Genomic DNA, 17,864 nt, shown 5'->3' with positions numbered 1-17,864 from the left:
TTCAGAGTTATGCTGTTTGGAACATGTAACACTCTAGCCACCTTTGAGGGTATGATGGACAACCTCAATCAACATCTCACATGATGAATGTGTCTTTGCTATCTGGATGACACTATTAGTTTTCTGAAGACATCTGAAGAACATCTAAGCAGCCTGGCAACATTGTTGAAGTTTGTTTAGACTGCAGGCCTCCACCTGAAACCAAAGACTGTCTCTTTGCTCAATAAAAAATAAAATTCTTGGAGCACCTAGTGAATGCTGATGGAGTTCATCCTAATCCAGAGAAAATAAGAGCAGTCAAAGATTTTCTGACTCCTTGGGACATTTGTGATGTGAGAAGCTTTCTCAAAATGCGCTTGTATTATTGATGATTCATAAAAGACTTCTGGACCAAGGCACATCTCTTGGAAGAACTACTGCTAGTCAGTAATTTCTCCCTCACTCTATTTGTGAATGGAAAAGGAAAAGAAATGACAAGTAGTGCCCACCCAGTTGGCCATGCAGTCTAACACACGGCTTTCCGGGCGGGAAGGAGCGCCTGGTCCTCGGTACGAGTCTGCCCGGCGGACTTGTGTTGAGGTCTGGTGAGCCGGCTGGTCTGTGGATGGTTTTTAGGCGGTTTTCCATCTGCCTCGGCGAATGCGGGCTGGTTCCCCTTATTCCACCTCAGCTACACTATGTCGGCGATTGCTGCACAAACAAATTCTCCACATTCGTGTACACCACCATTATTCTACCATGCAAACATAGGGGCTACACTCGTCTGGTGTGAGACATTCCCTGGGAGGGTCCACTGAGGGCCGAACCACACAATAACGCTGGGTTTGGTGTAGGGTGGCAGAGGGATGAAGTGGACTGCGGTAGTCGTCGTGGGGTTGTGGACCACTGTGGCTGCAGCGGGGACGGAGCCTCTCCATCGTTTCTAGGCCCCGGTTAACATACAATACAATACATACAATGACAAGTAGTGGTAAGGGGCACCCTCAAGAAGCACCATACAGTGACTTGAGAAGTAGGTGTAAATGCAGAGTAGACTGCAGGGAGAGGCTAATTTTTTTTGAAACAAGATGCAGAAAAGATATTTCTTTTTCCTTAAGGAGATGCTAACATCTTCTCCAGTCCTAAATAGCATGAGAGAATGCCAATATAGCACTTCACACCAACTCTAGAGGTTATCAGATAGGTGCTGTTCTAGTACAAATCCAGGAAGGTGCTGAAAAAGTTATAATTTATGCTTCCAGGGAACTCTGCAAATCTGAGATGAATTACTCTACTACTGAGAAAGAGTTCTCTGGAGTTGTCCAGTCATATTTATTTGGCAAACCACTGATCACTGCACAGACCACCAGTCTCTACAATGGCTGATTAGCTTGAATGATCCACTGGGTCAGCTGGCAATACTGGGAATGAGGTTTTAGGAATAAGACATCTGAGTGGCATAAAAAATGGACACACACACATATGGACATCGACTGTCTTTCAAGGAATTCTGTGGTAGAACATAGTAGCATGGATTAAATCTCAGCCGTTATTACATTAAATGACATTGCTGCTGAACTGAGTGAAGATTCAGTATTTTTGAAAACCATAGAGGAACTCACTGAATGAGAATTCAAATTAATAGACACAACACTGCATAAGAGAAACGATGATCCAATGGCGCTAAAATGGTTCCCTGCCATCCCAACTCATCTATGTCCAGCTATCCTGAAGTTTTTCCACAATGCTTCAACAGCTGTTCACCTGGGATCTGTAAAGACTCCACACAGAATCAGCCCCAGGTATCAGGGCCAAGCCTCTACCGATCTCCTAGACACTATTTGAGCCTCTGTAAAGCATGCCAATAATTGATGCAAGTGATGCAATTACCTCCATGCCATCTGGTAGCAATTCTGCTTGCAGAAGCACCATTCCACAGAATTGGAATTGATTTCTTGGAAAGGTTCCTAAAGCTGACAAATAGGAATTGATGGATAATAATATGCACTGGCTACCTCACCTGTTACACTGTTACAAAAGGGGATCTGACTGCTCACGCTTTGGAAATTGTAAGGTTCCTTGTACTGGACATTATTTGGCAGCATAGAGTATCCTGCATGATGAACACTGGCTGTGGAAAAGTTTTCTAATTGAGGTTACTATCTGAGAGGATTTCATATTGAGACATCACCCACATTCATATTGAGACATCACCCACAGGATGAGAACTACATGCCAACTACAGACAAATTGTGTCACAGAACACGAGACAATGGTGGATGTGATCTTGATGTCAGACAGAAAGATTGGTACACAATACTGCACATCGTAACATTTGCAACAGCACAGCAAAGCAAGACACTACAAGTTTGACAATATTTTCTGCTCTATGGTAGTGAAGCAAAAATGACAATGGATACACTGTTTCTGGGTCTTCTGGACACTATTGAGGATGAGAAACACCCCACCACCACAACCAAAGAAGAAAGACAGTTGGCTTCCATATGGACCTGGATACACAGGAGAGAGACTGAGAGAGCTATAACACCAAGCACTGGCCAATGAGATACAGACCAGGGGAGCTGGCATGGGTTTTTATGTCTGTGCAGAATATGGGACTGTCAGAAAAGTTACTAAGATGCTACTTTGGGGCACACCATACCCTTCATCATATGAAGAAGAGGATTATGACCTTTCATCATTAAGACTGCATTCTGACCTGAGTGGCCAGCAATAGTGGTCACGTGCGCTTGAAGTGTGCCTGCTTGAGTGAACGTGTGTGTCTTCCTTTCTTTTCTGAAGAAGGCTTTGGCTGAAAGCTCAGTGTGGAGTGGTCTTTTAATCCTGTCTGCAACTCAACATGTGAGTAGCAATCTATCCTTTTCATAATTTTTTATGTGATGATGTTCATTTAAACACAGTGTCAAACTGTCAAAGTTATTGAAATAAAAATGAATACTCTAATTGCCAGTCAGGTAATGAAATTTAACATAGTGTCATTAGGTTCAGTTAACTTTTAGGGAATGTTCTTTTATTACTAAAGAAAAAAATTAATCTCTTGGGTGACAAAGTGAATGTAAGACAAAAATTACAATCTGAAGAACATGCTGTTCCTGAAATAGAAACATCACAAATTACTATTAGATAATAGATCCACATCTGCTGGATAATTCTTACACTGAAAATACAAATTTCATCAACAAAAGATTATACACAATATTTCAAAAAGGAAAAATGGAATACTTGGATATATGAGAAGTAACGTTTCACAATTCGCAACATCACTGTGATATGTTCGTTCAGGTTCATGTATCATCTAGCTCACTAGAAATATCAGTAAATTACAGGTAGCTTTTCAGTTCATAAATATTTTTTTAAAACACTTATTGCATTACGTAAAAGAAACACATTTTAGCTATGACCACAAAATTTCACCCATGATTTGTATAATAATACACTGGCCATTACTGATATTTTAATCCAGACAAAAGTATAATCTACTAAAATGTTAGTATCATATGGTACAAACAGTCAAAAAATGGGGGGGGGGGGGGAAGAGAGAGAGAGGGGAGGGGGAAGGGAGGAAGAGGAGGGGGTGGGAGGGGGGGAGGGGGGAGTGGGGGGGGGGAGGGAAGATGGGGAGAGGAAAGTGTAACATTCAAAAATTAGTGGCTGCAAAGTTCTGGTTAAATGAGTCAAAAAATTTCTTTCACTAACTCATTATTTGCAGACATGTATGCTCTCCAGCTCATCCTACAATGTGACCTAGTTCTGTGGGTATTTCTGCCAGTCTTTGAAGATACTTTTCCATTTAACAGTGTTTCAACTATTTCCAAAATGTTATTACTTAAGTTATGAAACTGGTGCAATCAGATATGTGTACTTTCTCTCCTTATAACAAATTAAAATACTATATTTGTTTTACTTTGAATGTATCACATTAGTGTAGCTGCAAAGTTTATCTACTGTAAGGCAATTATCACAATAGGTCAACTATGGTTCTCTAGAATATTTCAGTACTCATGAAATGCTTTCATTTGAATTTACATTTCATGGAAAGTATCTAACCATAATTAACTTGGTCATATATTTGTTTTTCCTTTTATTAATGAACAAAAACACCATTTTCTATGCCATAAAACCAAATAGTTTGTAAAGAGGTTATTAACAATTTATTACAGGTACATGTAGTTATAACTGCAACACTGTTAATGAAACCTATGTTCTAAATGTTTAATGTTTTTATTGCTATTCCATTTTATACAGAAATTTCTTACCATCACAATGATGAAATCTAGCCAGCACCAGGCATTTGTAAAATACTTTCTAAAACCCAAGGCCAGCCATTTAATTAACATCTCAAGGAAGAAAATAACAGTGAATATTCGATCCATATAGTACAAAATATCTTGAAGAATGGGCCTCTGTTGTAAATGGACATCTTCCAATGCCTTAAACAAATAGAAAGCTTATTTTAGACTTAAATATAGCTTTTTAATAAATTGTATTAAATGACTGTTTTCCTTTCCCTGAAACACACATTCATCAAGGTGTAAACATAATTATTCCCTTAACAAGACAAGAATGGTAATTGTCAATGGTTATTTGATTTGTAAGGTTCACTTGGAAAAAATTACAAAGGAAGCAAAAAGCTAATTATTAAATTAAAGATACTCCTCTGGAAAACTACACTATTTTGCTCACGTGTTGCCCCACACTTGGGGCAGGGGAGTAAATTTTTAGAGCTGCTAAGAGCTGGTTATGAGATAAATTGTTATTAACTACTAGTTCTTAAAATGGAGAGTCTGTGTGTACTCTAATACCGAGTGATTCAAAAAGAAAGAACATATTTCAGCTGTTTATTACAGACAAACTATAAAAGACAGGAACTCGCACATGTCACTGGATAGAGGAAATTTCAAAGCTTTCACACAGCTGTGCTGTTGTTTGTTTGTAGCAATATAGTGACAACACCACAAGAGGAATGATTTTGTGTGTTGGACCACAAGTTCTTGTTTATTGCTTTTGAACTTGCAGGTCACCAGACCTCACACCTTGTCATTTTCTTTCTGTGGGGGTACATAAAAGGTAGAATATTTGTCCCACAAAGGACAGCTACTCTTCAAGAGCTGAGGAATCAAATGGTTGAAGCTGTTGATACAGTAAACAGGGACCAATTGATTCATGTGTAGAATGAAACTGACTACCTTTTCGATTTTTCTTGAGCAACACATGATGCTCATGTTGAGTGTAGGGTATAGCATTTGAGGGAACATAAAACTTTAAACCTCCCTCTATCCAGTGAGAACTGAAATCTGTCCTTTTTTTTCGAATCACCCTGTACATAATCTTTGCATCAGCCTGTGAACAGAAATCACCTGTGTAGTCAACACACTGCACTCCACACAGAAGGATCTGATTATGACCATGTACAAAAATTATTAACTATAGCAGAACAGTATATACCACTGACCGTATACTGCATATTACCACTGAAGACAGTTAATGCTGTACAAATGTATCATCTTCAATTATTTCATTTATATATATGAACATTGTCAGTTCCATTACTCTATCCTCACATCTTAATTTCAGTGATATGCAACAGTGTTTATTTCATCTGACTTTACAGTATAAACATTGATATACGGGCTGCTACAAATAATTTTAGATACATTGATTTGCATTATGCCAGCTTTTGGTTCACCACATGCTGTTTCACATGGATGTTTAAATGGCATTTTCAAACAATGGAAAATCCAGGCTAGAATAATGACAATATTATCAAAAGGATAGCTACTCACCATACAGCAGACAACAAAAAAAGAGTGTCAAACAAGTTTTCTTACAGCTAAAAAGGCCTTCATCAGAATTAGACAAACACACACGCATGCACGCATGCACGCACACACACACACACACACACACACACACACACACACACACACACACACACACACACACACACACACATGCACACACACACACAGAGAGAGAGAGAGAGAGAGAGAGAGAGACCACACATACAAAGCCAGACCAGAGAATCTTTTTGTTGTGCCTATCTGTGACTCAGCATCTTGCTATATGATGAGTAGCAATCTATCCTTTTCATAATATTTAAATTGTAAATATATGTTATGTGTTTGATCTGTTTCTATATGTGAGACCTTAAATTCAGATGACAGAAACTGATAGTTAAGAAAGATTTATTTCATCAGCAGCTCTTGAAAGTTCTGAAATAGGACCCCTTTCATTTACCCTCATTTTTATTTTATTTTTTTTTTTTAACTGCAGTATCACTACTACAAAAATTAACTTGCGTTGTCCAGAGCATCTGGCAACAGGGCAAACCCGCGGCCAATCAGAGAACGTGGCGCCAAGTTTCCGTCGTTTAAAAATGGTGTGTTGTTGACCTACACAACATTGGTAATTTTGGTTACCCACAATGCCTGCCCAAATGTTGAGCGAAAATCGTTCCTGGTGTCCGTGGACATATGATGTGAGGATTACCCCTTGCCCAGTTATGAACGTTTTGAGTGTTGTAAAGGCCATCCTGATGGAAGGTGCACTTGTCGGTAAACAACACAATGGCGGGGGAATTTGGGATCTCGTGCAACACATTGCAGAAACCACTGGCAAAATCCTAGCCTGTGTTCATAGTCTACCACAGGATTTAGGTCTTGGGCAGGGTGGAAACTAGATGGATGTTAGCCACCATCCCTCGAAACCTCCCAGACATACCGATGAGTGACCCCCCTGTCGTGTCCAACCGCTCCAGTACTTGTCATAAGTGTTTCCTTGAAACCTCAAGAACAGTCTCTTCAAATCCTGTCATGTTCGAGGTCTTCCAGCATCACCATGATATCCTGCTAACAAGCCTGTTTTGCCAAGTTGCCAGTGAATTGCTGTAAACGTTTGCCAGTGTGGGTGGCGTCTTGCTGGGTATTGTTTCTCGTACAACCGTCGAGCTTCATGCGCATTACCATCAGCTGATCCATAAACAAAAACCATATCTCGTTGTTCTTCAAATCAATACTGTGCTGCAATACTTATAGTATGACTAAATTGCAGGTGATAAGATGTGTGAATGCCTCTGACGTGAGGTCGAGACAAACAGCATGACCTATTTAACACATGTGCATATCACATTGGGGCAGTGACGGAGCAAGGGACATTTGTATGTGTGAACTGACAACTATAGTGCTGCCCATCAACCAACAAATGGCAACAGGGAATTCCCACTGCCAATCCAAGCACATGGTGCCAAGTTTCCGTAGTTTAAAAATGGTGCGTTATTGACCTACACAACTTTAGTAATCTTGGGTCCTACTGGTATCAGCTGTTCAGGGTTAAAATTTCATGGCACAATTTTTTTCCACCCTGTATATTATCTGCATTTATCATAAATTAACTCTGTTTTTAAGTTTTAAATTTGCAAGAAACTATAAATACCATCAAAACGTTTCAGGAAATTAGTAATTTTTACCACAGGTTTTTGTATTACCTGCATAGAAATCTTGTTTTGTGTATTAGCTTCAATTCTCATAGGGAACTGGCAACTCTTTAGCTCGACAGATTAAAAGATAATCAGTGAGCTTAATTTAAAGTTATTATGTTCACTGCCTTGTAATACATTGCACCAGCCAAAACGGAGCCCCACTGTGAATGCTGTTCTTGAATGTGGGATGAATTGGTTGACGTTTGTGAGCAGCTGAAAATTGCTCTCACTACTGCGAAACTATTGCCAGTTGTTGCAAATCTGTGTGTTGGAAGAGCTCCCAAGAGTCTTGTACTTGTGATATTAGTACCTGAGGTACCACAAGTACTATCCTCTCCTGGGGATCCTGTCTCTTCTGCAGAAAGTAGAGGATCTGTCATTACTCGTCTGCTTGACTGTGAGTATCATGTCAATGGTAGAACTAAGCATTCCATACAGGGTGGATGGGGACCAGGGAGGCCTCAGGATGTTGGACTGATCCTACCCCCTAACCAACAAGTTCAAGGTGCCATCTTTCACTGAAACTGAAACGGAGCTGGTGAGACTCACTTCACCTGTTTTGGTGAAACCTGTTTTGTCCAGTGTCAAGAGGAGGCAAACGCAAAGGAGTAGAGGTCTATTAATAGTTGGCAGCTCAAATGTATGGCGAATGATGGTACTCCTCAGGGAAATGGCAGCAAGGGACAGGAAAGGCAACAGATGCACTCGGTGTGTATGCCTGGTGGCTCATTCACCATGTTGAACATGTTCTTCCAGCAGCTACTCAGGAAACAACAGTGCAACCAACTGCAGATTGTGGTTGATGTTGGAAAAAATGATACCTGTCGTCTGCGCTCAGATGTGATACTTGAGTCATTCTGGCAAGTGGTTGAGAAGACCAGTCTTGTGCATGGAATTTCAACAAAGCTCACAATCTGCAGGACTGTCCCCAGAACTGATCATAGACCTTTGGTTCTGAGTTGACTGGAAGGACTGCACCAAAGACTTTGAAGGTTCTGTTACAAGCTAAGTTGTGACTTCCTGGACATGGACTATGGCGTTGAGACCTGTAGGGTCCTCCAAAAGGATCAGCTGTGCACTACACATTAGAGGCTGCTACTCAGGTAGCTGACTGTGTATGGAGTGCACACAAGGGCTTTTACATTAGTCAACTCACAATCCAATCCAGATAACAATATGTAGTGACACGGAATAGTAAAGAGTTGGAAACATGGAATATTGTCAAAGTTTCATTGCCTATGCCGAGAGCCAGAGGCAGTATGTTAGCTAAGAGGTAAGAGGATTGCACATATATCGGAATGCGTCATCATGCAAGGGCAATGGGCTGGTTACACACAAAAGGCGAGAGAGAATTGCTTAGCACGTGGGTTTGTGTTAGAGACTTTCGTAGAGAGCAAGACAGAGGTATAGCGTCAGCTGTACCGCATTTCACAACTTTGCGTAAGTCTGCCGTAACAACACATAACTCTGTTGCAAGAACACCTAAGGGGCGAGTACGACAGATGAATCAGCAGTATAAGTGGAACGAATACGTTCATTACAAACGAGCATGATGTCAGGATGTCGCTCGTGCTTCCTTTAAATACACCAACTTTGAAAGCAACAGGGCACTCGCAGTTAGACTTGCAGTTGGATGTGTACTGGGTCGATGCGTAGCGCTCAGCTCGGTGATCGACATGTTAACCTTTATTAAGGAGATGTTGCAGTAAGGGCGGCCCATCCAGCAACAGACGTAAGGGGACAGTACCAGCTCTGGTCCTCTCTGCTGCCGCTGTCAATCATCAACCCAGGATTAGCAGACTTTGCAGCAGACTTGCTCGCCGCCAATGCTGACCACATCAGTGAGCCGTCGACGAGATCGTGCGGGGCCTAGGCCCTGTGCATCCGCCATCACAACCGGGTGAGCCGACGATGCTGGGGGACTGCAGCCCGTTCCATGCGTCCACCGTGGCCGAGCCACCAAGAGGAGCAGGGAAGAAGATGGGGTGGGATAGAGTACACTCTGCACTACGAGAACGCCTCTCGCGTCAACAGCGCCGGGACTCCAACCCGAAGCCTCCTACATGCAGCGGCTTGCTGTCCGCAGCCGAGCCGGCCAGCCAGCCGGGCGCCACCACCCACACGCGGCCGAAGTACGAAGAAAGGACATTCCTTCGCTACATCACAGCACGCGGCGCGCTAGCAAGACTGTGCGGCCCAGAGCTGGTGTCATCGCTACGAGGACTCGGGAAGGTCGTTGATATCCCCAAGCCAATTTGTACTCGGCAGGAATAAAGGTGTTATGAATTAATAACGTTTCTTTGGCGTTTATGACGCGTCCACAGTTATTTCCTAACATCCTGACAACTGGAGAGGTCACCCCTTGGCCTCCAGTCCACCGTAGGCGACCGGGACCACCGGGACGCCTACAAACAGCTGTACGAAACCCAGGAATATCAGTGTATGATCGAAAGTAATGCCTTCCACAGATGAGAGTATTAAAATCCTAATGGTAAATTGCCCAAGCAATCACAACAAAGTGCCAGAGTTTGATGTGCTCGTGAAAAGCAGTGTAGCTCTAATTCTAGGTACAGAAAGCTGGTTGAAACCTGAAATTCATAGCAGTGAGATTTTAGGGGAAAATTTAAGTGTATATTGAAATGATAGGCAAATGCAGTATTTGTTGCAGAAGACAAGAAACTCAAATCCATCGAGATAGAAACTGAAGCTGTATGTGAGATTATTTGGTCAAGACTCAGTATCAGGGGTGGGCATAAAATGATAATTTGCTCATTCTATCACCAACAAGACTCCTCTGCAGATATAACTAAAAACTTTAGAGAAAAGCTCAGTTATACTGTAATCATTAATGGAGACTTAAATCATCCAACAGTTAATTGGGAAAATTGCAGTTTTGTTAGTGTTGGGCACGATATAACATCCTATGAAACATTACTAAATAACTTCCCTGAAAACTACGTAGAACAGATAGTTAGGAACCCCATTCATGATGGAAATAGTATCATATCTCAATGAAGAACTCAAAACTTTCAGCACAAAGCAGGAGCATGTAGAGGCGGAGCTATGGCTCAAGTTTAAAAGAATAATTGACCATGCATTGGATAGATATATAGAACAGTTCATAATGGGAGGGAACCTCCATGGTATACAGATACTATAAAGAAACAGAGATTACTGCATAACAGTCAATCAGTCTTTCCTTCTCATCCTGTATGGTTACCAAGCAAGGTGGCGCAGTGATTAGCACACTGGACTTGCATTTGAGAGGACGATGGTTTAATCCTGCGGCCTGCCATCCTGATTTAGGTTTTACGTTATTTCCCTAAATGGCTCCAGGCAAATGCCGGGATGGTTTCTTTGACAGGGCATGGCCAACTTCCTTCTCCGTCCTTCCCTAATCTGATGAGAACGATGACCTCACTGGCTGGTCTCCTCCCCCAAAACAACCCCTTTATGGTATGTCTCACCTGACCTGCAGTTCTGGGTGACTTTCTTAAGGTCTACCCCTTTTCCTAGACCTCTCCAGTCCTTTTCCTTCACCCTTCTTCCTTCCCCTTCAACCCTTCTGCCTGAAGAACGGGCCACTGGCTCCAAAAGCTTGCCAATCACAACAATCTTTTATGTGTGTGTTCTGCCACCACTTAGTGAGTAGACGTTTTATCTATCCAATTAAATACTTTATAAAAGCGCTTATACAATGCCAATGAAGACATTGATTGCATACAAATGTTTAAGGAAGGATAAATAATAAATAAATTATCAATTAAATTATTACACATACCAATGCCAGACTGCTGAGCAGAATCATAGTGATGACAGCTGTCTCAAAATATTTGTTCTCAATTAGCTGGAAGGTCTTCAAACGAAGGTTTGCCCAACCTTGCCAAAATGGTGCATCATCGTCACCAGCAAGGAATGGGAAACGCTTATAACAAGGCTCTGGAAAACAGTCGGACGGGTATTCTTGCCCTGCTGCATCTTCTGAGCCAGCTTCGAGTGCCATATCTTCTTCAAGAAGACCTTCTTCCCCTTCACCTTCTTCTTCAAGATCTAAAAGTAAAACATATTCATTACAACTGAGTTCTGTAAATGAAACTTTTAAGCTTGTGGCACCTATGGAATTGGGGGAGTGAAAAGAGCTACAGAAAAGGTTTACAGAAATATTAGTGTACATTGTCACTATTACGATATTTAACAGATTTGTGTAAAATTATAGAATCCATTACTAGAGTAAATAGTTTACACATACAATGGTAACTATTAAAAGAAAATGAAAGAGACAGATTGCTACTCACCACATACAGGAGGCCTTGAGTCATCAAAGGCATGCAAAAAAAAAAAAAAAAAAAAAAAAAAAAAAAAAAAAAAAAAAAAAAAAAAAAAAAAAAAAAAAAAGGGACTTCCCATTGTTTAACTATTAGAACAACTGTATTTGTGTAGTGCAGAACAAAAGCATTTGTTTTCATTTATTTTTATGGAAATTGCCATCAAATAATATCTTCCACAAAATCTGCTGCTTTCAGGAAAACTAATGACTGTTCCCCAGTATGGAGCTCTATATTGAATTTTAGATGAGAATACACAGACGATGTAAAAAACTATGCCCATCTCATATACTGTGACTCTGTGTTCACAGTCTACAAGTTAACAGACATGCTGGTGAGATGTCACTGTGGAAGAATTATTGAAAGTTTAAGTTCAGCATTTGGTTGTGCAGGCCAAGAAAGGGCCGGGCAACTGTGGCTGGTGGCAAGCCACAAGCAGAAGTGAGCCACAACATTAAATGGTGGTTTTCCTAGGCTCTTGGAGAGGATTTGTTGGTTAGAGTTTTTGATGGTCAGGATGAATTCAACTGATATGAGAAAAGTGGCAGATTCTGCAATATAGCAGATAGTGCGACTAAATAATACTTCGAAATTACTGTGCAACTCACAGATTCATCACACCTCAAAATCAATCCCATCAGCATAATCTTGGCACTGAGGTGCATGTACTGAAACTTTAATGTCAAGTGTAATTAAAAACTGCAGGAGTTACATCAAAACTATAAACAAATAATATTACACAAGCATTCTAAATTAATAACTCGTAATAGCCAAGAATGCTAGCTACCATCACTGAAAGGCACACATCCATACATAGTTTATTTATTGAATTATACAATGTTTTATATCTTCTTAATCATGCACATGTATCAGAACGTTGTATTCTTCAAACTTGTACACGAAATGAACACAGCATAACATCCCTTGCATCTTTCCCTATTTGACCACATATCACATCTATAGTTTATCAATAAACTTCTATTTAACAGATCAAATGCTATTTCATCTATAATAAAGACACTAATCATTTGAAAGCAGTATCATGTACATAAAAACTAAAACAACTGTTGATTAGAGCACCAAGACACACTTATATTGAGTAGACATTTTTACTGTTTATCGTATATTAATAACAATTTCTTTATCATCAATATTGAGAGTGTGTGTGCAAATTTCAAGGGTTAATTAATTTTGTATGAAATATTAGATATAAGACAGAGTGTATGGTCTGAGAGGACGAGCAGACAAAGATCCTTTTTTTTTAACATTTGTCTTTTGTTCGTGAATTGTATGTGCAGTATTTTAAATTGTGGTCCATTTTAGGCATTTTTGTGATCATTGTAAAATTTGGCAAGGATACCGAGTGCTTACAAGGGAGCTCGATTGGTCACTCTGGTGCCTTCTGTTCAAGCAGTCATGATGCATTGAGCTGTCACTCTGTTACAGGTGGGCGTAGAGATAACTTGTCTGTTGATGAGCTGTTAGTGTGGATAGAACTGGTAAAATAATAAATTTTCTGAAGCAAGCGGCCAAGCAAATTCCTGAAAATCTGTTCATTCTTACAACAATTATGAGCTGAAAGGGAATTACAATCTGAGAGCCAGTTGGGTCTCAAACATTTCATTACTGTTAGGCAATAAGCAGCATTAACCTCTGAATTATTTTCGATGAAATTTTGGAATTATTACTTGTTCTATTAATGATTATGCAAGTTTAGCTGTGTTAATCATTAGACTGAATTTTGTCCATTTGTGAGCTGGCAATTATTTAGTGTGCAGCTTAGTAAAAAAGAACTTGGTATTTCACAAACCATTAATGTTTAGTTGGTATAAGAGAATCTGGTACTACTTACTAGTAAATATACAAGTGTGTAACATTTACTGCAACTGATTATTATTGTTAATTTATTTCATGCTTATACACATATTAGTACGGCCATTTTTTAATTACCGTATTTACTCGAATCTAAGCTGCACTCGCACCTAAGCCACACCTGAAAAATGAGACTCGAAATGGAGGAAATAAAAATTTTCCCATATCTAAGCCGCACCTGAACTTTGAGACTCGAAATTCAAGGGGAGAGAAAAGTTTTAGACCGCACTTCCAAATCGAAACAAAGTTGGTCCATTGTAACATGAGACACAATTGGGGTCGAATGGATGAAGATACAGCTACAGTAGTTTGGTCCGAATCGTAAGCTTAAGCGGTAAGCTTTACCAAGTAGCCATTGTTATGTGTCAGGTGCTCCATCCGTATTTAAACGGGTACTCTTCCTTTTTCACCTGCTTCGTCTGGTTTGAATCGATTGCTTATTTTGCTTTGATCTGGTAAGTGCCATTTTCTTTGCTGAAAATGCATTACTGTAGTGTGTCATGCATTGTTTGTCGAATTCTGACAATAAGAGTTTACGACCTGTCGCCGATCACGGCTTTTGTGCACGCTACCACGCCTTACATTAAAAAAAAAAAAGAGAGGGATTGTCTCATTAGCGAAACAATGGCAAGAGACTGCTATTTGTTGTCACTTACACTGCTGCTTTCTTTGATAATGACCAACAAGAATCAAATAATAGACTGAGTATGACACATGTTCTGAACGAGAGTTTAGCAAAAATTTTTCTCCGTTTGAAAATCTTTGCACACGCCTCTTTAGTACATTATATTCTGCACATAAATTAGACTAATCTTAGATTTAAAAATCTAGTCAGTTGCCGTGCTTCATTTCTGACTGTATCACTATTCAGCATAAGAATAATACGAATATAAACATGACATGATACGTATATTCTTCCGCATTTGCTGTTGTCTCACTCCACTTTCATAGTTCATTAAGCAGACAGGATTTAAATGAGATAGCAGCAAACACGAAAGAATACATGGCATAATGTTTACATTCTTCTACCTTTTCTTCTAATTTATTTACTGACGCAGAGGTTTAGGTGCCTGTATATATCTTTGTGCTGCTAAGCATGCCTGTGTAGCACTACATATATTCGATGGCAGAAGTTACTCGATTCTAATTTCTAAGCTGCAGGTGGTTTTTTGGATTACAAAAACCGGAAAAAAATTGTGGCTTATATTCGAGTAAATACAGTAGGCATGTGTTTTTACTGGTTTAATAAATCATCAGATTATTAAGTCTAAACAATTATTTCAAAGAATACAACAATTTTCACACTTTTTTAAAAATATTTCAAATAACTTTGCGTACATGCCAAAACTTACATAATTTATACTGCATGATCATGAATTAAATGTAGATTGGCACATTAAAGATGCAGCAAACAGAAGTTTAATTAAGGGTGAAGTCAGTGATAAAGCACTGCAGAGGGAACAGCAAATACAAATTACATTTTTTACTAGAGATCAGGATTCTGATTATAATGAGAACTGTCAGTGAAGTCCTAATGTTGTTGTTGTTGTTGTGGTGTTCAGTCCTGAGACTGGTTTGATGCAGCTCTCCATGCTACTCTATCCTGTGCAAGCTTCTTCATCTCCCAGTACTTACTGCAACCTACATCCTTCTGAATCTCTTGGTCTCCCTCTACGATTTTTACCCTCCACGCTGCCCTCCAATGCTAAATTTGTGATCCTCTGATGCCTCAGAACATGTCCTACCAACCGGTCCCTTCTTCTTGTCAAGTTGTGCCACAAACTCCTCTTCTCCCCAATTCTATTCAATACGAGGTTCATTCAAGTTCTAAGGCCTCCGATTTTTTTTCTAATTAACTAATCACCCGAAATCAATGAAACTGGCATTACTTCTCGACGTAATCGCCCTGCAGACGTACACATTTTTCACAACGCTGACGCTATGATTCCATGGCAGCGGCGAAGGCTTCTTTAGGAGTCTGTTTTGACCACTGGGTAATCGCTGAGGCAATAGCAGCACGGCTGGTGAATGTGCAGCCATGGAGAGTGTCTTTCATTGTTGGAAAAAGCCAAAAGTCACTAGGAGCCAGGTCAGGTGAGTAGGGAGCATGAGGGATCACTTCAAAGTTGTTATCACGAAGAAACTGTTGCGTAACGTTAGCTCGATGTGCGAGTGCGTTGTCTTGGTGAAACAGCACACGCGCAGTCCTTCCTGGACGTTTTTGTTGCAGTGCAGGAAGGAATTTGTTCTTCAAAACATTTTTGTAGGATGCACCTGTTACCATAGTGCCCTTTGGAACACAATGGGTAAGGATTATGCCCTCGCTGTCCCAGAAAATGGACACCATCATTTTTTCAGCACTGACGGTTACTCGAAATTTTTTTGGTGGCGGTGAATCTGTGTGCTTCCATTGAGCTGACTGGCGCTTTGTTTCTGGATTGAAAAATGGCATCCATGTCTCATACATTGTCACAACCAACGAAAAGAAAGTTCCATTCATGCTGTCGTTGCGCGTCAACATTGCTTGGCAACATGCCACACGGGCAGCCATGTAGTCGTCCGTCAGCATTCGTGGCACCCACCTGGATGACACTTTTCGCATTTTCAGGTCATCATGCAGGATTGTGTGCACAGAACCCACAGAAATGCCAACTTTGGAGGCGATCTGTTCAACAGTCATTCGGCGATCCCCCAAAACAATTCTCTCCACTTTCTCGATCATGTCGTCAGACCGGCTTGTGCGAGCCTGAGGTTGTTTCGGTTTGTTGTCACACGATGTTCTGCCTTCATTAAACTGTCGCACCCATGAACGCACTTTCGACACATCAATAACTCCATCACCACATGTCTCCTTCAACTGTCGATGAATTTCAATTGGTTTCACACCACGCAAATTCAGAAAACGAATGATTGCACGCTGTTCAAGTAAGGAAAATGTCGCCATTTTAAGTATTTAAAACAGTTCTCATTCTCGCTGCTGGTGGTAAAATTCCATCTGCTGTACGGTGCTGCCATCTTTGGGATGTATTGACAATGAACACCGCCTCATTTTAAAACAATGCGCATGTTTCTATCTCTTTCCAGTCCGGAGAAAAAAAATTGGAGGCATTAGAACTTGAATGCACCTCATACCTCCTCATTAGTTATGTGATCTACCCATCTAACCTTCAGCATTCTTCTGTAGAACCACATTTTAAAAGTTTCTGTTCTCTTCTTGTCCAAACTTGCAACACAAAAATTGGCATCAGAAATGGAACAGGCTATACCAGCAGTATCAACAACGACAGTATCTACTACACCTCCAAAAGCTTTAGAAGCCACCCACCCCTTGAGCAAGAAAAGAGTGTCTCCACCAGGCCATCTGAAGGATTTTTTATTCAAGACAAGCAGCAACCAAACAACAAGGTGAGCAGTGTGAGGGATTCGAAAGACAACATATAATTAACTATATTATATCAAAATGTCCAAGGTCTAATTAGTAATATTGCTGAACTAGATGTGCTTTTGATGGATCAATTAAAGGATATTTCAGTTTTATGTATAAGTGAGCACTGGCTAAAAGAAAACCAAACTTGTACAGCCAGAATAACAGGATCTGAAATGATCAGTAGCTCTTGTAGAGAGAATTTTAAAGGGGGAAGAACATGTATATATGTGAAGCAAGGAATTGAATGTAATGAAATTAAACTCAGTAAGATAAAACATATTGAAAAAGAGCTCGAATACAGTATGTGCAAACTTATAGAACCCAAAATAATTATTGCGTGCATAAATCGCTCCTCATCAGGGAACTTTACAACGTTTTTAGACAGTGTTGAAAGACTTTTTAGTGAATTAAGAGATTTTACAGAGAGAATTATTGTACTTGGTGATTTCAATGTCAACTTTAAAATGAACTGTCAAAAAGTATCAAAACTAAACAATTTGTTATATTCACAAAATTTAGCACCATCTGTCCATGAATGCACTAGATATGGAAAACACTCTGAAACGATAATACATCAAATATTTTCTCTCTTGCAAAAGCTAGATCATGTTATTGAAGTAACTGACACAGTGTTCTCGGACCACAAAGCAATAAGATTCTATATAAATAATGTACTGGGCACAAATTCTAGAATTCGTGAGAAATATATCTACAGAAGATGTATCAATGAGGTCAATATCAGGGTTTTTAATAATTTATTAAA

At 40.1% G+C, this 17,864-nt stretch overlaps 1 protein-coding gene across 1 annotated transcript in view; it reads right to left on the bottom strand.

Annotated features, from left to right (window-relative positions):
* Window positions 1-17,864, bottom strand: part of LOC124623171 (sodium channel protein para) — an 876,466-nt gene that overhangs the window by 213,557 nt on the left and 645,045 nt on the right. The window contains exons 24-25 of the mRNA XM_047148975.1: window positions 11,259-11,527; window positions 4,257-4,430 (exon numbers count right to left, since the gene is read on the bottom strand). Of these exons, the coding sequence (XP_047004931.1) occupies window positions 4,257-4,430; window positions 11,259-11,527 (443 nt within the window). The remainder of the gene's footprint in view (window positions 1-4,256; window positions 4,431-11,258; window positions 11,528-17,864) is intronic.

Source organism: Schistocerca americana, chromosome 7 (genome assembly GCF_021461395.2).
Source record: "Schistocerca americana isolate TAMUIC-IGC-003095 chromosome 7, iqSchAmer2.1, whole genome shotgun sequence".
NCBI classification, from domain to species: Eukaryota; Metazoa; Arthropoda; class Insecta; order Orthoptera; family Acrididae; genus Schistocerca; species Schistocerca americana.
Note: the sequence above shows the minus strand (reverse complement) of the source record. Positions and strands in the feature narration are given on the sequence as shown.